At 42.0% G+C, this 17,866-nt stretch overlaps 1 protein-coding gene across 1 annotated transcript in view; it reads right to left on the reverse strand.

Moving 5' to 3' along the window:
* The window catches only part of TMEM117 (transmembrane protein 117), a 328,857-nt gene that overhangs the window by 66,517 nt on the left and 244,474 nt on the right, over positions 1-17,866 (reverse strand). The window contains exon 6 of the mRNA XM_077807768.1: positions 5,471-5,630. Coding sequence (XP_077663894.1) covers positions 5,471-5,630 — 160 coding nt within the window. The remainder of the gene's footprint in view (positions 1-5,470; positions 5,631-17,866) is intronic.

Consider the following 17,866-nt stretch of genomic DNA (forward strand, 5'->3'; position numbering starts at 1 on the left):
CTTAGAATCATAGAATCATAGAATATCCTGGAAGGGACCTCAGGAGGTCATCTAGTCCAACCCCCTGCTCAAAGCAGGACCAATCCCCAATTAAATCATCCCAGCCAGGGCTTTGTCAAGCCTGACCTTAAAAACTTCTAAGGAAGGAGATTCTACCACCTCCCTAGGTAACGCATTCCAGTGTTTCACCACCCTCCTAGTGAAAAAGTTTTTCCTAATATCCAACCTAAACCTCCCCCACTGCAACTTGAGACCATTACTCCTTGTCCTGTCCTCTTCTACCACTGAGAATAGTCTAGAACCATCCTCTTTGGAACCACCTCTCAGGTAGTTGAAAGCAGCTATCAAATCCCCCCTCATTCTTCTCTTCTGCAGACTAAACAATCCCAGTTCTCTCAGCCTCTCCTCATAAGTCATGTGTTCCAGACCCCTAATCATTTTTGTTGCCCTTCGCTGGACTCTTTCCAATTTATCCACATCCTTCTTGTAGTGTGGGGCCCAAAACTGGACACAGTACTCCAGATGAGGCCTCACCAATGTTGAATAGAGGGGAACGATCATGTCCCTCGATCTGCTCGCTATGCCCCTACTTATACATCCCAAAATGCCATTGGCCTTGTTGGCAACAAGGGCACACTGCTGACTCATATCCAGCTTCTCGTCCACTGTCACCCCTAGGTCCTTTTCCGCAGAACTGCTGCCTAGCCATTCGGTCCCTAGTCTGTAGCGGTGCATTGGGTTCTTCCGTCCTAAGTGCAGGACCCTGCACTTATCCTTATTGAACCTCATCAGATTTCTTTTGGCCCAATCCTCCAATTTGTCTAGGTCCCTCTGTATCCTATCCCTGCCCTCCAGCGTATCTACCACTCCTCCCAGTTTAGTATCATCCGCAAATTTGCTGAGAGTGCAATCCACACCATCCTCCAGATCATTTATGAAGATATTGAATAAAACTGGCCCCAGGACCGACCCCTGGGGCACTCCACTTGACACCGGCTGCCAACTAGACATGGAGCCATTGATCACTACCCGTTGAGCCCGACAATCTAGCCAACTTTCTACCCACCTTATAGTGCATTCATCCAGCCCATACTTCTTTAACTTGCTGACAAGAATACTGGGAGACCAGTTCAAAAGCTTTGCTAAAGTCAAGAAACAATACATCCACTGCTTTCCCTTCATCCACAGAACCAGTAATCTCATCATAGAAGGCGATTAGATTAGTCAGGCATGACCTTCCCTTGGTGAATCCATGCCGGCTGTTCCTGATCACTTTCCTATCATGTAAGTGCTTCCGCAAGGTAAGTAAGTACAGGGCCAGGAGGTGAGGGAATATAGGATCTGGAAGGCAGGGAAGCAACCTCGTAGACTATGAGGTGCAGACAGCTGCTTTCCCACCTTTGAGATCCTATATTTAGAGCCCTGTGCAAATACAAAATTTGTTTATGCATCCAATCTGCAAAAATGGTCTGCAGATATCCACATCTGCGGATGCGGATATAAAGCTGATATCCATGGATTTGCAGGGCTCTGTACGTGTTGATTGTGGCATCACATGTATCAGGAAAGATACAACCAAACAAATCACAAACATGGACAGCTTAATTAACTTCAGCGTAGGGAAAGGATGACAAAACTGGGGCTAAATTCTGACTTGGTTTAAGCACACATTAAAGTCAGTGGACTTGCACCTGCTTCCACCATGTCTGAAGTTGGACTTTAGTTTTACCATGAAAAAATGTGCATTTGTAATACTGACAGACTCTGGTCATCATCAAGCGGGATTAAACCTGGGACCTCTGGAGCTAAATGCATGAGTTTCTACTGCAAGGATCAGCAACCTCTGGCACGTGGCCCACCAGGGTAAGCCCCCTGGAGGGCTGGGCCAGTTTGTTTACCTGCCGCGTCTGCAGGTTCGGCCGATTGTGGCTCCCACTGGCCACAGTTCACCGTCCTAGGCCAATGCGGGCTGTGGAAAGCGACGGCCAGCACATCTCTCAGCCTGCGCTGCTTCCTGCAGCCCCCATTGGCCTGGAGCGGTGAACCACGGCCAGTGGAAGCTGCGACTGGCCAAACCTGCGGATGCGGCTGGTAAACAAACTGGCCTGGCCCGCCAGGGGGCTTACCCTGGTGGGCCATGTGCCAGAGGTTGCCGATCCCTGCTCTACTGCATGAGCCGAAAGCTCCAGGGCTCTGCTAAGGCTGTAGCAGACACATTCATCTCTAAGTAGTCTGGGTGCCACTAGAGGGGACCGAACACCACTCCCAGGAGGTGTGTGGGTTACACATTCTCTTTCTTTTAAAAAAATACAACTACCAATCATCTCCCTCCTGCCCTTAACCTCCACATTCTCTTACTTCCCCTCCTTTCTCTTCTGGGTGCTGTGTAATCTCACATCTGCCTGCTCCACTCTAAAAAGATTGCTTTCATTAAGTATACTCATGAGTTGCCTGTAGCCAGATCCAAGGAGCTCTTCTCCAACGTTATCATTCTTGATCTATCTGCTGCCTTCGACAGTCAACATCCCCTATCGATCTTCCTTGACTTTCTCCTCTCTGTGGATTTTCAGTCTAACTCAGGATCTGCTTTCATGGCTTCATTTACTGTGTCTACATTCATGACTCTCAAATCTACATTTCAACAAATGGCATCTGAGATCTCTGGCTTCTCCTCCTGGATGCGGGGAGGGAAGACATGGCTATAGCTTCCTGACACTGCCTGGCCCCGAAAAGGAAGTGAAAAGAAGTGCACAATACAATCAGTATAACTTAATATCTCTCCCTGGGTAACACTTGGCCTCCCATATTCCCACCGCCACGCTCTGTTTATGGCATCACTTGCTATGTTATGTCTAATTTATAATTTTAGCCCTCCAGGGCAGGGTCCTGTCACTTCTTTATTTGTTTCTAAAGTGCTTTGCTCTACAGGGGGGCCTGTATAAATATTAAATTCTAATAATATTCAGCAAGCAAACTTGTCCTTTACATTAATGTAATTATTTTTCACAGCATCAAGAATGGCTTTCCAAACTCAGTTACTTTTCTCCTCTTGCTAAACTTTGCCACATTGATAGGAGTAATGCTACCATTCAAATGCAGAAAAAACATATTTCTATACACTACTCAGAACACTAAATGAGATTTCATCTGTGCCCTTAATTAATATCATCCTCACATGGAAATTAGAGGATTTAACCCAATACTGGTTTTTGTTTAGTCTGCTATTCTGCTGGAAAAGCTTATTGAGATCTGTAAAAACTGCCACTGCCCTTAAGAGAATGTGTGCATACATTTAATTCCAAAATATGCTTGTTTCCCTGTAGTATAATCACAGGGTCCTGATTTTAATATTGATTTTTGCTTGTAATTCAATACTGTGCTGGGTCAGCTTGGTTTTATTCCCATGCAAAGCACTGATACTATAACCACAATGCAAATAAAATGTGTTATCTTAGTTGTGGATTCTGAATAAATATCTTAAAAAGTAAGTAACTCCACTGTACAAACATCATTCTTTCACATGGCTTGGATAGGTAGCAACGATCACAAATTTATATCTAGATTTGATAGCCAGCACATTGCTTCAGCAGTGAGCTGGTGAATATATTTCAGGCCTCTGACGAAAGAACGAAGGGGACACTACGGTCTGATGTGCTACATCATTTGTGCCTGGTGACCACAGTCACAGACAGAAATTTGGAGCAAGGTGACAACCTGCATGTGGTGCTCTTGTTAAGTGTCAGTGTTTTTTGTGCTTTGTTCAAATTCACTAACATACCGATGTCTTCAGTTGGCCACTGGACACTGCATTACCAACCTTGAAGAGAAAATAGCAACTATATGTACATACATACACACACACATATATGCAATTAGAGCAAGTCTTACTTTATGTTGTAAAAATATGGAATAGGGCATGAGACAGTTTCTTTTCAAATACAAATTCTCTAAACTCAAAACCCCCAAGGTTAAAATATGGTGACTTCATTCTTCAAACTCCAAAGGATGGTTTAATAATGATTTTGGGATTAAGACAGCCCCATTTCTATATGTGGCACACAATAGTCAGTGCAGGATAGGAGGCTGTCTGGTGCATTTCTATTCATGCTTTCAATACAGTTACACAAAGTAGATCCATTTATTATACACCCTCTTGCATCTTTTTAAAAGACCAAATTAAATGTAAAATGCAGAATGGGAGAGAAGAAAACATGATAAAGGACTCACTCACCGAGAGAAGTTGGTCCAATAAAAGATATTACCTCACCCACCTTGTCTCTCTGAAGGGCTCATTAGACATTTAATCTGAACTTCTTTTCTTAACCTTCTATTCAAACAACAAACAGCACATTGGTTTACTCCTGGACACTTAAAATGAAGCAAAACTGTAGAAGTTTATACCCCTCTGATGTCCCATCACAGTGCTGATAAAATCTAGCTGCCATGACATTGTCACTTCTGTGGTAATTACTCTGGTGATGGATACTTGTCACTATTTACAGGAAAGTTGGTACCTCATCAGACAGAACTGAACACTTCTTCGATTTGGTTACCTTTGTGAATAGATTTCAGTAATTGTGAACAAAGATGCAGTAGCATGCCCAAAAAAGAGGAAACCCAACCAGTTATTATGGACCTCTTCATTAAACTTTAACAGAATGAGGCAACTCCCGGACAAATAACATTTGTCATTTTGAACACCAAACAGCCTCTTCCACCAAGTCAGCCAAAGTGACCTTTCTTGATAGAGTATCAGAGTTGTCTTCAGACACCACTATGACAAAACTCAAGCAATAGACAGAGGTGATGGGTAAGGCATAATGGCACATGAAACAAGTTGTTTGGACTTATATCTACTGCATATACTCCTTTCTTAATTTCCAGATACCAAAGAGCAGCCACTGGAAGGAGTAAAACAAATTATCTGCCTAGTTACACTGACTGGTGAAAGACATTGCAATGCAGCAAACTGTCACTGTCAAAATATTGTTTACATGAAAATGGAAATATTGAATACTGAGAGCAAGTGTTAATTTTCATCACAAAAATGCATCCCTATATTGTGTACATTTCAAATATTGTAAGCCTTTGACCTGACAGGCAGTCTTTTTTTCCTTGCTTTGCTGAGTTTCTCTCATCCTCATAATAGAGGCTTTACATTTAAAAAATGACTAGCTTCCCTCCCCCCACCCCCAGTGTAGTTTTGGCAGAAGATACCTTCCTATTTGGAAAGTCACCAAGTTCTTACCTGGCACTCTTAGCAAAACAAATCAGCAATGTTTTCACAATAAAAGGCCAACTGGCTTTTTACAAAGTCCCTGAGAATTGTTGATGTAAAATCTCTCAGTAGTGATTGCAAACAAAACATTTATTTAACTTTATGAAGTCTCAGTTGAACAGTGTTTGCTCTAGTGGAAATACGGTGACTAGGCAGCTTCAGCAGCCTGAATGAAACATTGAGACAATGTACCTGCATGATAATAAGAAGGTCAAACACTAAGATGAAAGAAGCCAGGAAGGCTCTTGAGACCTCATCACTTGGCAGAAATCCACGATTCAACTTGTCCCAGCTGATCCAGTCAGTAGTGATGACAAGCACAACTGCAGAGGTCAAAGTAAATAGAACAGTCCTGCAAGGAGAAAAAAATACTTCAGAAACAATACTGTATAATACAATTCTACATGATTTTCTCTCTCCTCTAACAGTTAACTAATACTTTATCGTACTGTACTGCAGACCAAGCGAGCTTGAAGAAAATTCTGTGTAAAAGTAGATAATTTTACTCAAGATATAAAAGGCACTGAACAGATCTTTAGTGCAAAGAAATGTGCTAGCTGTTTCCAAACAAGCTGAGAAATTAATGCTGAGCTACATCATTTTATATTTCAGTTTCATACTTTTCATATATATTGTAAAGACTAATAAAGACAAATGTAATACAATAAACCAATAATTACATGCAAAAGTACCAAGACTGCCACGGTGTCTTTGAAAAATGGAATGCAGACTCACTACCACTGCATTGTGTTTACGATTACCCCCATCAACTTTCAGCCCGGCGCCAAGGTTCCATTTGGGCGTATATATTCTATGTCCAAACCAGAGCTATCATCATTAAGGGAGTACCTCCAGAAAAAACTAACTACAGTAGAACCTCAGAGTTATGAACACCAGTCAACGAACACATCAGTCAACCACACACCTCATTTGGAACCAGACATATGCAATCGGGCAGCAGCAGAGACCAAACACACACACAAACAGCAAAAACAGTTCAGTACTTTGTTAAAAGTAAACTACTAAAAAAATAAAGGGAAAGTTTAAATAAAGATTTGACAAGGTGAGGAAACTTTCTGTGCTTGCTTCATTTAAATTAAGATGGTTAAAAGCAACATTTCTCTTCTGCATAGTAAAGTCTCAAAGCTGTATTAAGTCAATGTTCAGTTGTAAACTTTGGAAAGAACAACCATAACCTTTTGTTCAGAGTTATGAACAAGCTCAATTCCCAAGGTGTTTGTAACTCTGAGGTTCTATTCTAATCGTTTTATCCACTGCTGTGCCTCCCCTGAAGGCATCCTGGTACCTTTACCAAAGAAGAAAGACAGCACTCTGAGACTTTGTAGACTACAAAGCTCTGAACCAAATAACTATATGCAATTGTTACCCTTTACCATTAATCCCAAACTCTTGGATCGAGTACGATCAGTGTGGGTGTTTATTAAAGTGGACCGCAGAAGAATATATAATCTAGTTCAAATCCAGGCAGGGGATGAGTGGAAGATAGACTTTAGAACAAGGTATAGACACTTCAAGTATTTGGTAATGCCCTTTGGACTCACCAATGTTCCCACCACTTTTGAGCACCTGATCAACAAGATATTTTGGGATATCCTAGACCAGTTTGTTGGCATATCTAGATGATATCTTACTCTATTCCAGTAGTCAAGCAAGCCACAACCATCATGTCCGTGAAGTTCTCACATAATTGCCCTAGCAGGGGTTATATGGAAAACTGGAGAAGTGTGTATTTGAGCAATCATCCATCAAATTTTGGGGTTCATCGTGTCAGCAAACAGACTGTGCATGGATTGCAGGTATCTGCAATGTGGGATTGCAGAACCCTGGAGCATCTGAGATTCTGAGAGATTCATTGGGATTGCCAAAGGTCGCTGGCCCTATAACTGCAATCCTCCAAAAACCTGCAAGGTTTCACTGGCCCCCAGAGGCCTTTGAACTCCTGAAGATAACTTTCACATCTTCCACAGATCTGGTCCACCCTGATCCTGACCTACCCTTTGTCCTTGAGTATGACACTTCTGTGTAGTATTGTCCAAGAAACAGGGTCCCAACATGAAATGCATCCATTTGCATATTTTTCATGACAACTCACCTCAACTGAACACATTTATGAAATAGCAGACTAGGAGTTACTCACCATCAAGCCTGGATTGGAGACTTGGCGACAATACCATGGGGGAGTCAAACACCTCATCCTAATCTTCTAACCATAAAAATCTAGAATAGCTACAATCTGCCAAGGCTCTGAATCAGCAGCAGCTGATCCAGGAGTTTCACTTCCTAAATGTCTGGCCCCAAGCATCCTCCACACACCACCACTGGCCAACTGGAATGGGTCAACCAGGTGCTTAAAAAACACCTATACTGTTTCCTGAACCACTGCCAAAACAACTGGGTTGTGGTATTCCTGATCACTGTATTTGCATATAATGTGGAATACTCCTCTACCCAATCCAGCCTCTTTTTCCTCCAGCCATGGTTTTCATTCTTGTTTACACCCTTCTGTCCTCTTGTCCACAATGGTTCCTGCTGCCTCTGATCTGGTGCAGACCATTCATTAAACCCAAGACAACCTAAATGAGCATCTGGAAGTGGTCGAAACAGCCTACAAATGCCATGCTGACAAACACCACCAGAAGCCACAATTATAAAGGCAGGCCAGAAAATATGACTGTCCACAAAACACCTGCAGACCAGCTGACCTGCACGCAAATTAGGTCATCAATAAGAAGGCCCTTTCATTATTACTCAGCAGATCATTTGAATTACAACTCCCTCGATCCTGGAAGATCCACCCAGTCTTACATGTCTCCCTCCTGCAGCCTTTCCTTGACAATCCGTTCCCCAGACAGCATATGCCATCTCCACCCCTGGTTCAAGTTCAAGACCATGAGGAGTACCTTGTCCATGACATCCTGGACTTCCAAAGTCACAGAGGGACCCTGTACTCTGTGATTGATTGGGAGGGCTATGGGCCCAAAAACACTCTTGGGAGCCAACTCATCATGTGCACACCCCTGAAAAAGTATGGGCCTTCCACAGGAATCATCCTGAGCAGCCTGGCCCAAGGCATCCAGGGATCACCCTTGAAATGGGTGTTTGTGGGAATCAAGTTTCAAATCCAGGCTTGTAGGGCTGCCACGCGGGAGCCTTATCCTCTGTGCCATCAAGCTGCAAGGGCTGACATGGCAACTGCTGCTAATACCCCACCCCAGATGCTATACCCGCTGACTCAGCAGGGTCAGATGACTTACAGCAGACTAGTGATTGGACATCATTGGGTGTAAAGCTTCCTGTTCCTGTCCTATCCCTTGCCCGAGCAACTAGTCGCTAGGCCTGTTGTTGCCCAGACCTTGAAACCAAGTCCCTGCTTCCTTGCCTGGTTCCTGTTCCTCATGCCTGCACCTCATCCCTGTTCTTGTTACCACCCCCAGTTGCCAACTCTGGCTTTGACCCTTGGCATGGTTTCTGAGTCAGACTCTGGCTTGACCCATGGCATGACCCCGAGCCCGATGCTACTCCTGGCTCCAGTCACCGGACAACCCACATTACAGGCCCTGACACATCCAAAAATAAATATTTGTTTTTGGCTTCATTCCAAGGCATTTAAACTCTACTCATTTTCTTCAGCTAGGGAAGAAGGCTAAACAAACTTGAGAATACTTTCAGACATGATCAATATCCAGTAGAGTAAAAAAACGGCAAACAGATAGACACTGATAGAGACATACATTTACAGAGATAAATCTTGCTGACATCTGTGCAGGAGGGAAAAGCCATAGACCTTCACACAAGCAGTAGTGTATTCATGTGGGCATCTAGATAGTATCCTGGCATGCAGGTGGGCCTGGGGCAAAATCTGAAAGTGAGTGCCCCTCCAGAACACCAATGGTACAAAAACACTCATGAAAAAAGGATGGAGTGGGGCGTTGAAGAGCTGGCATGCCCCACACTAACCCCGCAGCAGTGGCTCCAGTCCCACAGGGGCTGAGTTGGGCTCCCCGCTCCAGACGTTGTGACATGGCACATAGGATCGCAGTGCCACTCAGGTTCAGCCTGATGGAGGGGCAGCTGGGCCAAACCTAAGTAGCATTGTGACCCATGCACCAGATTGCAATGCCACTCAGTTTGGTGGCATTGGGGCTCATTCCCTGCCTCCCAGGTGGCCCTGCTGCCATGGCACACACGAATGGACTATCAGATACATCTTGAAAATATGTTAGAACATGTCATCACTACACAGAACATGGTTGGTCCAGTCTGTATGCTGCTATTTACAGCAAGCCGTAAACTAGTGCTGCAGCAGCAAATAGACTGCTCCTGTAGGAACCCACCAAGAGTGGTAAACCAGAAGCAAAGCATCACACATTTATTTTTATTTGTATTGTAATCACCTCACATGTAACATATTTAGTTACATGCACTACCATGGGCAGCACCATGTTGTCATTTGGGTGTATCACCAGGATTTGGGCCTTACCAGATTCCAGGGCGTGCACATGAAAAAGCTTGCACACAATTTTATGCCTGCCTCACCTGCAGGGACACAAATTCCAGTGTGTGTGCCCAGTTCCTGATTTGCATGTACTCATATTTTGATGCATGCACAAAACAGAGGTTGAACATGAGAATTAGAGTTTTCATGCATGAAATCTGGGTACATGTACTTTTGAAAATCTGGCTCTTTATATGTTTAAACCAGGGTAAACCAGAAGAACTTCAGCTAAGTTAAGGTCTGATAGCAATAAAACAGTCATGCTAGAAAGGGAAAGCTATTTGAAATGGCTAAATTCAACAGAACACAAGTAAGGTTCACTTGCTTTTTTTAACATATGAAACTGGAGCAGAGCCAAATATTTAATACAAGTCTTTTTGTAGCTATTTTTTAAAAACAAAATCGGTATGGTTTTGAGTTCACTGAATTTTTGCAAAATTGGAGCATTGTCCCGACACACCAGAAGGAAAGAGAAGACGCCAGGAATATCATTTAATTAGACCACAGCTTTATTAAGAAACATGAGCTATCCAGCAATAAGTCATCCAGTGCAGGTCGCTTTTCCTTTGTAATCCATACTACCTGGGGAGGGCTGCCCTTAGCTACTACACACCCACCATTAATCTGGTCTGAACAGCATAACTGGTACCCCACGTCCTCCCCTTAGACAAGAGTTATGGGGATGAGGAAGAGAGTGTTGTCTCTTTGCTGTACCAGACATTAAGAGGCCCAGGACTATTCCCCAGTTTCTTCAGGAGATTCTGTTCCAAATTCACTTTCAATTCCAGCTTATCAGGAAACTGGGCTCCCTATTGAATGATTGCCTGCACTGGATACCTGCCAAGCAGTGACAACAGACAGTTTACAACCTTCCCTTCCCACCAGGTCTCTTGGCTTCTGGGATGAAGATATATAAACACCATATCGCCCAGGCCTCTCTAGCTTGCAATGAGGGGGAAAAAATTCTTCCCAGCCCCCCAGAAACAGCTAACATCTTGTCCACAGAAAAACCTAAAAATCTGGCCCTACTCTAATCACAAATCTTTTGCTGCCAGGTGCAAAGGTTTCTAAGCTCTCCCCTAAGGTTCATAGGAGCCAACTGGCTTACATTGCACCCTTCCGTCCAACCAATCAGCCAAGCAGTACCTCCCTCCTCAAGCCCATGAACACGCTGAGTGCCCACGAGGAGGGGAGTTAAAAAAAGAGGGGGGGAAATCCTTAAAGGGCCCAGAGTTTTCCTTCCCCTGCTGGCTGAGACAAAGGCTCCCTGTGTCTGAGGTTGGGGGTGAATGTTACAAAATATTGAAAAAAAAATTCTAATATTTGCCATTTTCTAGATGTTTTCAAAAGCCTGAAAAACCCATTTCCACTCACAATTTATAGTAGAAAATTAATATTTCTCCCTCACCCTAAAGGTCTAGTAGAGGGAGGAAGTGGTGGGAGCTCGGAAATCCTGAGTTATATTCCCTACTCTGCCTCTGACTGACAGTAATTTCCACTCACTGTACACAGAACTTTACAGACACAATTAAATTATCACTTTACATCCATCATTTATGCAGTGCCTCATATCACCCTGTGAAGTAACTAAATATTATTACCCCCAATTCACAGTTTGGGGACCAGATTCTCTCCCTGTCGGCCAGCTCTTACGCACCAGTTGAAACTGGCTGTGTTTAGCCTGCTAAGTGTTTCCTCAATGGAACAGATGTCTCAGCTAGTGGAAAAATCAATTTACATCTAGGTCTTCCACCAACCGCCCTCTCCTCTCCATAGACAACATGTCAGGAGGAGTGGGATCGGAACGCAGCTGTGCCTGGGCAACTCTCAAATGGCACATGGTCCGTGGGGGATCACAGCCAGGAGGCACAAGTTAAAGGAACCTGTGGCTGTTCTAATTTATGCTGGGCCCAGACCGGGCAAAGATCTATCCACAGAAACAGGGAACCATAACAAGCTCACTGATGACCCCCCTCTCTTCCACTTGCCTGTGCTGAGTAGATCCCTGAACAGCACAGAATCTGTCCCTGGAAAGCTAAAGATAAGTTAAATAACCAACCCAAGTCCACAAAAATCAGTGCCAGAATCCAGATTCTCAGACCTGTGACAATTCCACTAAGTCACAGCACACACAAAGCAAGGCACAACCTGTAACTCAGTTTCCCAGTCAGTAACAGGTGAAATTTGAAAATGCAGAAGGTTTGCATACAAGATATATCCAGCCACATGTAGGTGGTAGATATTATTACCTACAATTACCAGCAACTTTGAGCTACTTATTGCAATTCTTATTTAGAATTTTCTTCTAAACCTTTCATGACCCTCCCTCCTCTGCAAAAGCCTTTATGATGTTTCAGCTTTGATGATCAGGAAGTAAGAGTTCTGCTAAGATCAAGTGATGAGATGAAAGTCATACTTTGACTATTTTCCTGCTCAGTTCTTGTCTTTTGTGACAGGCCAAAAAGTGCATTATTTTTCCCTTTTACAAATCTTCCTGTGTTAACAAAAAATCAGTGTGCTTGGTGAAAAGTAAGTTTTGAAATATCTGTGGCACACTATTTTAAGAGCCTTGTATTGCGACTGTATCCAGGCATAATTCCCATTGAACTCAGTTGACTGAGAATTGGCAAAGACAGCTAATGGACACTGAAGAGCATACAGCTTAATACTTGTAACTTCTTACCCAAAATAAGAACATCAGTTACCCAGAATTAATATTCGGAATGAAATTTCCATAGAAATTTCCATAGAGTTTTGTTTGAGCAAGGAGTAGAGAATCAGATGTTAAGTTACTGATCATTATCACTGCATGAAGCATGTGCACTTAGTAATTTATTTAATGTGTACTTATGTAATAGAACAAATAAACTGGCATCCTCTCCAGGCATATTGAAACTGAAACTAATATTAATTAATATTTAATTAGCATTTGTCAAACACTTTCAGCTCCTTGGATGGAGGTGTTACAGGGATATAAAATACCATGCTATTCATTATTTTCAAAATCATTAGGGTATGCATTGAATAGCAATAAGTTAAAGACACATTTCATAAACCTGCCAGGATAGTTAAAAGTACGCTGAAAATAGAGATAGAGCAGGCAAAAACGAATTTGATTTTGCAACTCTTGGCATTTCGAAATGCTTTACAAACCTCCAAAAAGAAAGATTGTCAGGCAAATTAAATATTTTTCATCAATTTTAATTTCAGAACTGGCTCAAACGCTGTCCCACAGTGTACAGTAACTATAAAGCATAACAGAGCTGCAGCTGTTCATGTGTAAATGCCAACATTTTTTATTTTTCTTGTTTTAATTCGCAAGGTTTCCAATACTAAATCTGTTTCAAAAAACGAATTTCCTAAAACCATTTAAAAAATGAAATGTAAGATTTTTAGTCAGCCCAGTGGCTTGGTATCAGCACCACTTGCTTCCATTTCCGACACCCGTTTCGGACAGATCCTCAGCTAGTGCAAAATGTCAAGCTCCGCTGAACTCAATGTAGTGATGATCATTTACACCAGCTGAGGATCTTCTTCCTCGTTTCCAGAATGGTCTTAGATCACAGTTACCAACTTTCATGCAGTAAATAAACACCCCGCCTTTCACAATAAGCCAAAAATCAAGCTAATCCCATTTCAAAACAAGGCCAAAACAAGCCAATCCCTAAGAACCCCAACACTCTATATGACTAGATCCCCCCGGCGTGCAGTCTGGGCCTGTGGTGGCCTGCTGTGCACCCCTGACTGTCTCCCATCCTTGACCCTGTTTGCCACCCCTTGTCCCTGCTTGCTGGGAGCCAATCAAAAAAAAAGAAGCAACAAGCTACAACAAGCTACAAGCCAAACAAGCAACAAGCTACAAGCCAAAAACTAGCCAACAAGCAATCCACAAGCCAATTAAGACAAAAACAAGCCCAATTTCTGCGTTTTTTTCGTGGGTTTGGCATGTCTGCCTGACATCTCTTGCTCTCACAACAGCAGAGCCTGGGAATGCCAGAGGGGATGCATTGGGAGACTTATCTGCACTGGGTTCCTTTGGTTTAACTATGATCACAAAGAGAATAATGCCAGTGTTTGTTCTTACAGTGGGGATGGGTGTATGGGGAAGGCAGGTAGTGATAATGCTGTCAAAATATATATTTCAATTAGTGTCTTAAATTCCAACATTAAAAATAATGTTTGATTTATTTGATATGATCTCACTTTAGTTCTTGACATCACCTACTGCATTTAATGCTGTCACTGCAGAGCACAGTGGGCCTGATTCTGACTTCACTTGCCTGTTTTTACAGTCATGTAATTCCAATTACTTTAATGGAGGTATTCTTGATTTACACTGGTGTAAGTGAGCTTAGACCCAGATCCACAAGGGCTAATTCACCATCCACTCACTTACAGTTGGTTTGCTGTAGAATGCTGTATGGTAAGAGTGTACAGTAGCGGCACCAGGTAATAAGACATGGCCTATAGGTGTAGGCTAATGGGGATTAGCCCTTAAAGCTATTTTGCTCGAACAGTAGTGTTACACAATACATGTACCAGATAGCACTTAGAAATGCACTAATGTGTGTTTCACATTATTGGAAAAACATGACTTCTTGTCCTGTGGAATTATGATATAGTAAAATACGGATGGTCCCGGTAGTGGAAAATCTTTTCACACCAAGTAATTACGGAAGAGAAGCGGAAAGATAGTAGTATTTAGAAATTTGGTCACCCTTTGTAGTGAACTCAGAGAAGGAGGGTTCCCCAGCCAGCAAGCCAGAATCTTCAGCCCGGTTTATTGAACATTAACCTGAATCTGAATAAGTAACAAGTAATGTACGATCTAGTATGTTAACATTATTGTAACTTTGCCTTAATGAAAAGTTTTGAAAAAGAAAAGAAAAAAGAAATGCACCAATGAATATTTTAGAGCTAGTATACACTTACTATATTAAAATACTTTACTTACGAAGATCGCAACTTTAATTACCAAAGTTAAATATCACTTAGCTGAAAATATAATTTTGTTTTAAACTTTCTATACCATGGTCCCTTTAGACAGAAACATTACCATTGCAAGATTTCACCCCAATCTCTCTCTCTCCCATGGTTGAAATTAATTGATAAATGATCTGCATTAAGAAATTGGTATTTGCCTATATAATTCTGGAATACTACTGTTCCCTTGACTTAGAATAGAAAATAACAGGGGGACCTGTGTAGTGGGACCTGTTCACAAATGTTGATTTTTTAATAGTAACCATGGTATACAAGATTTGGGCTCTAAAAAACAGAGAAATTAAACATTTTGGGCGCCTCGCATTCCCCATAAGACATCACTGGTCTGTGCATACAGCGTTTCTGTTAGATGGGATGAAGGGACTAGATAAGAGTGAACAGACAAAAAAGTTCTGAAGGCGGAGAAAGCAGTTCTAAGTCAATTTACTCTGCATAATGCATCAAATATACATGTCTTAAACCTCATGTAGGGGCTGCAGAAGGAATGCAGATGCCCCGGTTTAACGCGGGGTGCCTTTACAGCCGCTATATGTGGTAGAAATGGTCCTTTGGCCAGCCTCATGCATACCAAAACATTTCATACTACTCATGCCCAAAACATCTGTACTACTGGTACAGAGGGGTTGCAGCTGTTGCTCCAACCTCAAGTGTCTGAGAGCCCTGTGCAGCTCACTGGCCCATGATTTGTGTGGTAGATATCATCTCCCCCACCTCTTCATACTCATCCACATAAACCCTGATTATTATTAATTATTATTATTATTTGTCTTACTCTGGTGCCTAGGAGCCCTAGTCATGGACCAGGACCCCATTATAGCTGGTGCTGTGACAAACACAGAAACAAAAAGACAGCCCCCTGCCCCCAAAGAGCTTACAATCTAAGATAAGCGATGAAAACTGGGTATAGACCAATAGATGGGGGAGTATGAGTTAACAATGAGACAATACTGGTCAGCCTGATAGGCAGTGATCTCAGCACACCGGAAGATTTTTGTAGGCATCATGGCTAAGGAGAGTTTTGGTGGAGGATAACAAGGTAGCTTTGCAGATGTTTATGGGCAGCTTCTCTCTTAGCTATGTGGATTGAGAGGGAACACCCACCTTTTTATGTGGCTAGGATGTATTTCATCCTTTGTGTACTCTAGTAGCATTCAGTACTTATTTGCTGTGCATATGAATTTGAAATTCATTTTCTGAAAACCTTCATTCCAGTAATCCTTAAGGGCCTGATCCATAGACCACTGAAATCAAAGGGAGTCTTATGATTACTTCATTTGGTTTTGGATCAGGCCTCACTTGTTCAAATATCTGTTGAAAATAGATGGGAAAGAAGGAGAAAAACAGAGGCAACAAGTTCATTTAAAGATTGGACACAGATATTTGTGGGAAAATTTAAGCAGTATTCACCAGTTCTAATCAAATCCTGGGTCCACGTGTGGCTGCAGATGGATGTTCTATGCAAACAAAGTAATGTAATCTGATATTTCATGCTATCAGCAAAGCCAACAAAATAAATCATAATACACTTTTCTCTGATACTAGTCATTACCCAAAATGCCCAATAAATAAATATGATTCCAGAGTTACTTGAGTTTTTTCCACTAACATTTGTATAAAATCTAAAATTATATTTATGTTAATGTGGAGAGGAAATATTTGTACTATGTTTCATGCAGAAAAATAAATCAGATTAGGTAATATAATTATATGATGAAGTATTAGAATTCTAGAGAGCATCATATTTTATTATGGGTAGAAGCATCTTTTAGCGGGTTTTTTTGCCACACCATTAATTTATCAAAGTGAAAGTGTTATCTGTTTCAAACACTAGCTCATTTAAATTAAACTAATTAGCCTTAAACCTTTAAGTTTCGAATGCCATTGCCTATCTGTAACATAGAAGAAGGAAAGCAGTCTAAGAAAGTTCATGGCTTGTGTCATAAACATACAGCTAAGGATATCATAAAAACCCTCCTTACCTGTAAAGGGTTAAGAAGCTCAGGTAACCTGGTTGGCACATGACCAAAAGGACCAATAAGGGGAGAAGATACTTTCAGATTTGTGGGGGAAGGTTTTTGCTTTGTTCTCTCTGGGTCAGCGAGGAATCAGGACAGGGAAAATACATCTCCCAAAGCCCTACTTGAACTAAGCATCTAGATTACAAACACTGTAAGTAAAGCAAGGAAATGCATTAGTTTATCTTTAGTTTTAGCTTGTGAATTTTCCCTGTGCTAGAGGGAGGTTTATCCCTGGTTTTTGTAACTTTTAAGTTTTGCCTAGAGGGAAATCCTCTGTGTTTTGAATCTGATTGTCTGTAAAATTACCTTCCATACTGGTTTTACAGAGGTGCTTCTTTTACTTTTTTTTAAATAATAAAGTTCTGTTTTTTAAGAATCTGATTGGGTTTTTAGTGTCCTACAAACCCAAAGGTCTGGTTTGTGCTCACCTTGTTTATTTTTCAAGCCTCCCCAGGAAAGGGGATGTAGGCTTGAGGCGATATTTTGTGGGAATAGGAACTCCAAGTGGTCCTTTCCCTGATTCTTTGTCTAATTCACTTAGTGGGGCCAGCATACCTCAGTCCAAGGACAAACAGAGATTTGTGCCTTGGGGAAGTTTTAACCTAAGCTGGTAGAAATAAGCTTAAGGGGTCTTTCATGTGGGTCCCCACATCTGTACCCTAGAGTTCAGAGTGGGGAGGGAACCCTGACATGGTGGCAGAGCGGTGGGATCATTTTGAACCAGAGATCATTTTGAAACAGGAGCACAAACCTTAGGAATTTTTTTTCTTCTTTTAGCTGCTTGGGGAAAGAAGGAGCTGAGAACAGCTGGAGTTTTTTTCCTTTTCTATCTCTTTGCCTGGAGGCAGAGGTGTTAGGTTTTTTAACAAAGGTGTTAGCGATAGCCAGAAAATTCACAAGCTAAAACAAAAGATAAGCTAACACATTTCCTTGCTTTACTTACAATTTTTGTAATCTAGATGATTAGTTCAAGTAGGGCTTTGGGAGATGTATTTTCCCTGTCCTGATTCCTCGCTGACCCAGAGACAACCAACAAAGAGAACAAAGCAA

The sequence above is a fragment of the Eretmochelys imbricata genome, chromosome 1 (assembly GCF_965152235.1).
Source record: "Eretmochelys imbricata isolate rEreImb1 chromosome 1, rEreImb1.hap1, whole genome shotgun sequence".
In the NCBI taxonomy this organism is placed as follows: Eukaryota; Metazoa; Chordata; order Testudines; family Cheloniidae; genus Eretmochelys; species Eretmochelys imbricata.